General features: G+C 42.4%; 2 protein-coding genes and 1 pseudogene across 2 annotated transcripts; 2 read left to right on the top strand and 1 right to left on the bottom strand.

The window, feature by feature from the left end:
* Positions 1–1,889: 1,889 nt before the first annotated feature.
* Positions 1,890–6,395, bottom strand: LOC101143934 (leukocyte surface antigen CD53-like; annotated as a pseudogene).
* PYURF (PIGY upstream open reading frame) lies at positions 6,140–9,094 on the top strand. The gene is made up of 2 exons (XM_004039112.5): positions 6,140–6,596; positions 8,071–9,094. Exons 1-2 carry the CDS (start codon positions 6,394–6,396, stop codon positions 8,210–8,212), a joined length of 345 nt encoding a protein of 114 aa, XP_004039160.1. The 5' UTR covers positions 6,140–6,393; the 3' UTR covers positions 8,213–9,094.
* On the top strand, positions 8,306–8,521 carry PIGY (phosphatidylinositol glycan anchor biosynthesis class Y). Its single transcript, XM_055384644.2, has one exon. It carries the CDS (start codon positions 8,306–8,308, stop codon positions 8,519–8,521), a length of 216 nt encoding a protein of 71 aa, XP_055240619.1.
* Positions 9,095–9,361: the final 267 nt, after the last annotated feature.

The following is a 9,361-nucleotide window of genomic DNA, read 5'->3' as shown; positions in this document are numbered from 1 at the left end:
TGCCTCAGCCTCCCAAAGTGCTGGATTACAGGCGTGAGCCACCACGCTCAGCTGGAATAGCATCTTATATGCCTTTATAGCCCTCCTTTTCACCTCCTCATATAATCTGAGAACACAGGAAGTGATCAATATTTACTGAACCGAATCAATAGTTTTGAAATAAAGTATTCTTTTATCAATTATGAACTGGTAATGTTTATATTTTAAAACTACTTTATTAAATAAAAAATTTTAAATAGAGAAACATTTAAAGAACAATTCAGCAATATTTCAACCAGCTAAAGAGAACCAACATTTTTTTTTTTTGAGACATAGTCTCTCTCTATTGCCCAGGCCAGGGTGCAGTGGTGTGATCTCAGCTCACTGCAGCCTCTGCCATCTGTTTTCAAGCGATTCTCCTGCCTCAGCCTCCCGAGTAACTGGGATTACTGGCACCTGCAACCACGCCTGGCTAATTTTTGTATTTTTAGTAGAGACGGGGTTTCACCATCTTGGCCAGGTTGGTCTTGAACTCCTGACCTCGTGATCCACCTGCCTTGGCCTCCCAAAGTGCTGGGATTATGGGTGTGACCCACTGCGCCTGGCCTGTTTTTTTATTTTTTAGAGACAGGGTCTTGCTCTGTCTCCTAGGCTAGAGTGCAGCGGTGCCATCATACCTTACTGTAACCTCGAACTCCTGGGCCCAAGTGATCCTCCTTCCTCAGCCTCCTGAGTAGCTAGTACTTGCAGGCACTGCCACAGCCAACTTTTTTATTTTTTGTAGAAATGGAGTCTTGCTAAGTTGCTCAGTCTGGTCTTAAACTCCTGGCCTCAAGCAATCCTCCTGCCTCGTGCAGGATTACAGGTGTAAGCCACAGCACTCAGCCAACATTTTGGTTGTTATTTGTTTTTTGCCCCTATGCCGAAGTTCTGGGTTTAAAAATATAATCATTGTGCATACATTTTTGTGTCCTGCTTGTTTTTCACTTATTATAATTTTCTGTGTTGTTATGAGTTTTTATTTTTAAATCTGAATAATGGTGCATGCCTGCCACACAGTGGACTTTCAATAAATTAATAAATTAATACTTTATTCATTTATTCATAAACATTAAGAATTACATTTTTAAAATATTTACTATTTTGATAGATGAGAAATGGAAACTTCTTTGATTTTTTAAAAAATTAAGATCACTTTTATTTATCGAAGAGCAAAATAGTAAATTAACAAAACCTTAGCTGATAGAGAAATAACACCGGAAGTCTTGTGCATGTGATTATCAACTAAGTAACTGGTTGAAGTCAGGATATAAATCACTGCATAATTTTTTGTGGAAAGACAGAATAAATTGATGAGGCCCTTAATAAAGAAATGGAAATGAAACCTTGCCCTTTGGAGAAAGAGCACTCTGTAATTCCTATAGCCACCACTCTTCGTCAAAGAGAAACAGGGTTGTGACAATGGTCCCATGAGCCTGGACCTAGGACCCTCTTCAGCTTGTCTCTTGCTTGACTTTGGAGAGCAGACTGGGCATGACACAGAGGCCAGAGACTAATTTGACAATGGGAAGGTTAAAAACTTCATATCCTGGGCCCACTCTTTGATCTTGAGCCATTAGTTCCACAGTTTCTCTTGGCCTTTCATGTCTAAAAATATGTCCAAGTATTACTGTTACCACCTTGAGAGACGTGGCTGCTGCCATCAGTAGGTGAAAGGTTGTCTTGCTGCCTGAGATGGAAAGTCCCTAGCCAACACCTTAGTTTCTGGCTGTATAAGACAGCGACCCAAAAAGCAAAGGGGTGGGAGGAGGACAGGCAGTCCAGCAGGTGACCATTTAGAACTTCGTGCTATAAATGGTTTTGGATTTCCAAAGATGAAACGAGTCTCCCCGGCACAGGGCAGTTGCAGGTCACACCCCCAGGGCCTGACTGGTTTTATCAATCTGGCTGTTTGGGGTCAGTGCAAAGGACATCCTCACCACCTGGATTGCACATATACACAGATGGTGATGATTCTGATATACAGGAAATTGGCGTGAAACTACAGTCAAGCTTTTGCATAGCAACCTTTCACTTTTGGATCTGAGGGGCAGGATGCTTGTTGCCCGCTGGACCAATCACTCATGCCATTTACACCACAACAGTGCAGAAATGACTGGATGGAGTCCCACATCGCCTTGGTGCTGTTGTCCCAGTGGTAATGGTAGATGCTGTCCGTCAGGCCCTCAGCTACCTATACATTCAGCTTCCGTTTGTAAACAAAGTGCAGGATGGCCAAGATCACCTCAGCAAGGAGGATAACCGGCAGCAGAATGAACAAGGACATAAGCAGGCACCTGTTTTTCTTGACAGAACCTATGCAGCCCAGGAAGGCAACCACCGTGATAATGGAGACCACGATGACAAGCACATTGCCCGGCATGAGGGAGGGGAGCTTATGGAAGAGCACTCCCAAGCTGTTGTGGATCTGCGGGTACATCCCCATAACTGCAGCAGCCACAGAACCAAAAGAGCAAGTTGGGCTGTGCGTGGTAGCTCACGCCTGTAATCCCAGGACTTTGGGAGGCTGAGGCGGGAGGATCACTTGAGCCCAGGAGTTCAAGACCAGCCTGGGCAACACAGTGAGACCCTGACTTTACAAAAAAATTTTTAAAAATTAGCCGGGTGTGGTGATGCATGTGTGTGCCTATGGTCCCAGCTACTCGGGAAGCTGAGGTGGGAGGATTGTTTGAGCTCAGAAGGTGAAGGCTGCAGTCAGCTATGATGGAGCCACTGCACTCCAGCCTGGGAGATAGAGCAAGATCCTGTCACAAAAAAAAAAAAAAAAAAGAAAGAAAGAAAGAGAGAAAGTGAGAGAGAGTAAGAAAGAAAGAAAGAAAAGAAAGAAAGACAGGACATACTTCCATAATTTCAAGCTACTTGTGCCCATGCTGGGATATTCTGGTCCTTTTGCAGGCACTAGTCCTCAGCCCTTCATACAGAATTTGTGATTATCCTTCAGATGGCCAAAACAAGGCTGGTAACATTCATGTCTAGAGTTATTTCAAAACTCCTTTGATGTTTGAAACTAGCATTACTACTTTACTATTGAGGATAATTTTTTAATATGTTTATTGATCAACTGTATTTTCTTTTTTGCAAATTTTTCTTTTCAAATATTTTGTCCATTTATCTATTGGAAACTTGATTTTAATAAACTCATCATTAAAATTTATTAATAGGGCTTTTATGATTTTTGTTTTTAAAATAAATGTTGGGCTGGGCACAGTGGCTCATGCCTGTAATCCTAGCACTTTGGGAGGCCAAGGTGGGTGGACTGCTTGAGCTCAGGAGTTCCAGACCAGCCTGGGCAACATGAAACACCATCTCTACAAAAAATACAAAAATTAGCTAGGCGTGGTGGCATGCACCTGTAGTCCCAGCTACCTGGAGGCTGACATGCCAGGATTGCTTGAGTCTGGGAGGTCAAGGCTGCAGTGAGTCACGACTGCACCACTGTACTCCAGCCTGGATGACACAGAGAGAATCTGTCTCAAGAAAAGAAAATAAAAATAAAAAATAAGTGTTGTCAAATTAAGAAACAATTGGCAAGATGAAAGTAAGTCTTTGTAATCACAGAAAGAAAAGATCAAGCAGAGATAAATGTTAGTTCAAATACTAAGCCATCCAGTGGAAAATTTATTTTGACTCATTTCTTTGGATTGCAGGTTCACAAATTTCACTGCCCCCAAATTTGGAATTGACAGGCTCTGTTAAAATACATAGTCCAGCCCCTCTTCTGCCTAGAGATTTCTAACTTCATGTGTGTGATAATCCAAGAATTGTGTTTCAATAGTATCCATATTGGAAATTAGAAAAATTCCATTTCAGTTAAAAAGAGTGTCCCAGAAGTACCTTGTGCTTTCCCTTTCCCTTTTCATCAGAATGTTTACTAGTTTCACCATAATAAATAATTTTATTGCTAACAACATTCTTTAAATGTGTTAGCCCCTGTGCTGTTTTACTTGAATTGTTTTATTTAGTCTGTTCAAACACTGTAAGTTACATACTATTATTATTGTATTTCACAAGTGAGAAGGTTGAGGGTGAGAACTTAAGTAGCTTCTCCAAGATCACACAGCTATATTGTATCTGAGCCCAGAAACCATCAGGTTATTGTGCACAGGCCTATGTGACACGAAAGGTCAGTCATGTGAATAGTGAAAAGGGACTAACTTTTAAAAGACCAGTTCCAGTCCCATGATCCTATCCTATCATCTACATTTAGCTTAGTATACTACAGGCAGAAATGAATTGTATTTCTTCATTACTAAGGGCTGTTTAGGGACATTTTGCTTTGATATGTTGCAACTTAATACACACATGGTGATAGTCATACATTCATATGTTCCTTAAATATTGGTTGTTGATTTCTGGTGTTATAAATTTGAGGATGTTTTCAGTACTTTGCTGTTACTCTCTATTCTTCCCCTAAATAAAGTAAACTGAACTGCCTCAAACCCTCTATGTGGAGGCAAACTGAAACTAATTTATTTATAACTGGTTAGAAAACCCAGTTGATAGAGATCTGTCAGCCAAGCTAGCTGAGGCATGTCAGCCAAGCTAGCTGAGGCTTACGCATGGGTGCCTTCCCCTACCCAACAAGCGCCAAGGGTTGGGCCCACTCAGCGCTTGCAGAAGTCAAGCGCTGTTTCTCCTTAAGCAGAAACTTATCTTTCCTACAGCTCACCCCTTCCCTTGAGCCCAAAGTATCAACTGACTTCAGCTGAAAAATTAATTCCTGCTACTGCCCTAGTCAGAAATAGTGTGAAGGTGACATAGGAACTTTACAGTAGTTTCCCTTGAGGGTATGTCCTGATAACTGCCCTATTCTCTAGTCCATTAGTAACTCTAATAACGGAAAGTTATGACTGTGAACGATTGCTTTGTGAGGGAAGGAAGGTGAGGCAACCAGAGACTTTCATTATCTCTTAAATATCTATCCAGTAGAAGTGTTTCCTTTTTGGTATCCTATAAGCCACATTAACTTTAGAAAATCTTCTGAGCATTAGTGAACAAAGAACATCAAAAAATAAACTTTTTTTAAAAAAAAACAGGATGGCCCAAAAAACAAACAAAAAATTAGGATGAACATATAAACATTTGTCAGTTTATTTTTACATTGGAGTGGAAGAGAAATTTAAAAATATAAACATATTTTTGGATTCTGTACTTCCAGCTCCAGGAACTCAAAGTGTGAAATGATGATGCCCAGTGATGCAAAAAAAAAGTTCAGGTTGATATTCAGCAGAACGGAGGGAAAAAATGGATGACTAATGAGAATCTTTGAGTCTTCGGACATGGAAAAACTAGATGAAATAAAAATAAAAATAGACAACATTAATGGAGCATTAATTTGTGCCAGGCACTTTTCTAAATGTTCTTCGAATGCACAATCACAGTTATGCCCTACCTACAAGGGAGGTACAATTATTAGTCTTATACAGATAAGGAAAATGAGCAGTTAAGTCATTTGCCAAAGTCATCCAGCTACTAATTGTGGACAGGGAACCAAGCTGTCAGACCCCAGAGCCCAAGTTCCCATCTACTGCACTGTAAGAAAGAGATCTAACATGGTCACTTTCTTGGAGAGTGGGAAGCAAACCTGGGATACAAATTCACTGAATGGATCACCCACTCATTGAATGGATCTTTAACAGGCAGATCACATGTGCCTGTTACACAGTTATTTAGGCCCCTTGCGGCCTCCAAGCTCATTTATAGAAGTAAATTAGCTGTGCTTTATTACGCAAATACTTCACAATGACTGGGTCTCAGGCAGGAAGAATTTATATATTTTGGAGGGTCAGAGGCCTAGGCCATTCCTTCCAGGTTCTCACTTTTTTTAATGAGAGAGAAAAAAGCCAAACAAGGTTACAGAAACTAATGGTATAGTAAAGATGTACATGAAACAAATGAGCGCTTTCAATACATCCATGACAATATATTCAATACAATACATAACAGTGTGTTTGAAACTTCACTTGGAGGTAACCACGTAGGTCCAAGCCTAACTCCCTACAACTCTTGAGGCCTGGCCACTGGCTTCCTAGCATCCTTGCGACAGGCACCGGTGAAAACCCAGACACCTTGACTTAAACACTGGTTTAGTTTGTAGTCTGGTAAGGCGGCGGGGCACTCACCAGAGGCCTCCGCCCCGGGGCTGTCCTGCGGACTATAGCTGACGCCCGTGGGAAAAGCAGTCGGAGCAGAAGCACCCTCGGAACCAAAGCGCCCGCCCCGCCTACTCCTCGGCAGCGTTTCCCGGAGCACCAGGGGGCGGGGCCTGGCCGGTTGGCCTGGACGAACGGGAAGCCGGGAGCTCGGCCAGGGGTGGCGAGGGTGCGGTGAGGCCTGGTCTCCGGCTGCCAGACCATGCTGAGTGGAGCACGCTGCAGACTCGCCTCAGCGCTGCGGGGAAGGCGCGCGCCGCCGTCCGCGGTCGCCCGTAGGTGCCTGCACGCGTCGGGGTCGCGGCCTTTGGCCGACCGGGGCAAGAAGACTGAGGAGCCGCCCCGCGCCTTCGATCCGGCGCTGCTGGAGTTCCTGGTGTGCCCGCTCTCCAAGAAGCCGCTCAGGTAACTCGCTGGCCTTGGCCCTTCCTTCGCAGCCTCCCGGTGGGCGGAAAGGGAGCGGTGGACCGCAGCCTCTCGCAGCCACTGGGGCCTTGTAGGTCGGTCAGGTACTCTCCGCTGCCATATTCTGGACTCTGTCCTCGCCGGGCGCACAGCGGGCAGGACAGGGGAGACCGGAGGCCAGGGGAGCTGCGTCCCACGTCTCCCAGAACACATCGCCAGCCTGCGGGAATGGCTCGAAGCGTTTTAGGGTTCGCAACCGGCTGCGCATTGCAATCACCCGGGGACCGTTTTAAAAATGCCGATTCCCCGACAGCCCCCAAGATGGGCAGACTTGGAATGCTCGCGGGATGGGACCTGAACATTTGTATTTTCTTTTTTTTTTTTTTTTTTCCTTTTAAGAGACAGGGTGCCCCCTACGTTGCCCAGACTGGCCTAGAACTCCCGCCTCAGCCTCCTCAGGAGTCGGGAGACAGGCGCCGCCCCCACGCCCAGCTTATTTGTGTTCTTAAACGGTCCCTAAATGATTTCTAACGTACCACCAGGTTTATGAACCACTGCGATTCAGGACAAGTCCAAAGCCTTCCGGTTTTTAAGCCAAGATAATGAAAAGTATTGTTGTACCCTCCAGATTCTTGTGAAAGTGTCTTGTACAACTGGTGCCTGACAATCTTAAGCTAATTCAGCTGTGTTTGCTGCCCAGTGGCTCTTAGTTGTGGCCTAGCAGGTTTCGTAGAAGCCTCTTTAACTAGTTTTTGGGAAGACAGCTCTACAGTTTCCAAGCTACCAAAATTGCATATTGACAACACTAACGCTAGTATTACAAATCGCATAAACACCAAAATGTTATCAGTGGTTATCTTTGAATGGTAGATTGCTAGCAATTTTTCGTATTTCTTTTTCCCGTAATAAACATATTATTCAATTTTCTCGAACCTTGAAATTATCATTTGATTTACGTTTATAACTAGCTCACTGCAGACTTAGTGCTTTCGAAAGTTTCTTCATTTCTGCCCTCTCACCTTTTCCAGTGATTTCCTTCTAATGGATTAGTTAAGTTTCTCTACTTAGCATTTATTCTAAAACGAAGAAGTTGATTTTTCTCTAGTGTTTATTCCAGTAGTAAATTAACAGGGATGGTTTGGGGGTTGACCAAAGTAATGAAGGAATATTTGGATAAGAGAGGGGGATCTTTTCTGACTAGTATGAAAAAAAATTAAGGAATAACTTGTGAATAAGGTGAAAAAGAGAATATGAGAGAAACTGACTAAAATGGGAATAATTATAGATTGTAAGAGAATTTTTCTAAGATAAAAGGTTGAATTGGCTATTGTTGCTTTTAGAATTAAAGAAGACTATTCTGGGATTAACTCCATACCAAAAATTGGATAAATGGTGGTATTTGTTGAAAATCAGGCACTTCAAGCATTTTATTTTCCCACAACTCATTTTGTTCTTTTTTTTTTTTCCACCTCAGATATGAAGCATCAACAAATGAATTGATTAATGAAGAGTTGGGAATAGCTTATCCAATCATTGATGGGATCCCTAATATGATACCACAGGCAGCTAGGATGACATGTCAAAGTAAGAAGCAAGAAGAAGTGGAGCAGCGCTAGTTCATAATTTAAAAAAATTTAAGAAACACAACAGCCAACTTAGTACCATATACCTTTTGAAACACAGTGGCAGGTAATAAGTGGAAGAGAAGAATGTTTCTGTCTCTTCCTACGCTGACTGTTCTTATTCCACTGGTTTCTTTAGCAGGACTGTTCTACTCAGCCTCTGTGGAAGAAAACTTCCCACAGGGCTGCACTAGCACAGCCAGCCTTTGCTTTTACAGCCTGCTCTTGCCTATTACCATACCAGTGTATGTATTCTTCCACCTTTGGACTTGGATGGGTATTAAACTCTTCAGGCATAATTGATGCAACTAGAGTCAATATGCTGTATATATTAATGACAGCTCTTGGGCATCGATCTCTGAAAGCTCAAATGGATGGAATTTAGTTTGCGGGAAAGAGGCTTTGCTTTGCGCATATCAGGCTTAGGACTGTGGGAGGCTTAAGTTGCAGATGCTTCTTTTATTGTACTCTTGTTCTGCCCTGTTTTTTGAAGGCTCTGACTTATAACTGCTGTATCAGAAGAAACGTTTTGACAGTGTCTTGTTGGAGATGAACATCCCTAATTGACATGTGATGACTATTTCTTATTCCATTCATCTAAGAGTCATTGAAATTTTGTTTTGCTTGTTTGTTTAGTTCAAGGTCTTTGGTAAAGTCACATGTTAGGGATGACTGAAATAATTCCAAAGGAGTGATGTTGGAATAGTCCCTCTAAGGGAGAGAAATGCATTTGAACGAATGTGATATAAAACCACATAATCAAATAGAAACTTCATGTACTTACAAAAACTGAGTTTGTAAAATTACCTTCATTTCTTTGACATTAAATGCTTATATTAGCAATAAACATGTTGACACTTTCCTATAAAAAATAAACCAGTTTGCAGTAGTCATTTGTTTGTTTGGTCACAGAAGTGTTAATGATACTAAGGGAAGTTGTAAAACTGCACTAAATGTAGTTGTGTTTAGAGAGGTACTTAATACCCAAAACAGAATCATTTCCTGGGGAAGTGAGGGGTGGGAAGACTTGCAAGTAGTGGATTGTACCCTGTTGAGCTTAGAGCCATATTTGAGCCACATTTCAGTTTATTTTCCCAGGATGCCGAATAACACCACTAAGGGCATGAGCATCGACACATTAAT

The sequence above is a fragment of the Gorilla gorilla genome, chromosome 3 (assembly GCF_029281585.2).
Source record: "Gorilla gorilla gorilla isolate KB3781 chromosome 3, NHGRI_mGorGor1-v2.1_pri, whole genome shotgun sequence".
Lineage (NCBI taxonomy): Eukaryota > Metazoa > Chordata > Mammalia > Primates > Hominidae > Gorilla > Gorilla gorilla.
The sequence above is the reverse complement of the archived record's forward strand: the minus strand, read 5'-3'. Positions and strand labels throughout refer to the sequence as shown.

Excerpts from the sequence above, each read along its gene's own strand:
- PYURF (XM_004039112.5), top strand. The coding sequence starts at position 6,394 with ATGCTGAGTGGAGCACGCTGCAGACTCGCCTCAGCGCTGCGGGGAAGG. Across the intron at positions 6,597-8,070 it reads CTCTCCAAGAAGCCGCTCAG|ATATGAAGCATCAACAAATG; the intron begins GTAACTCGCTGG and ends TTTCCACCTCAG.
- PIGY (XM_055384644.2), top strand. The coding sequence starts at position 8,306 with ATGTTTCTGTCTCTTCCTACGCTGACTGTTCTTATTCCACTGGTTTCT.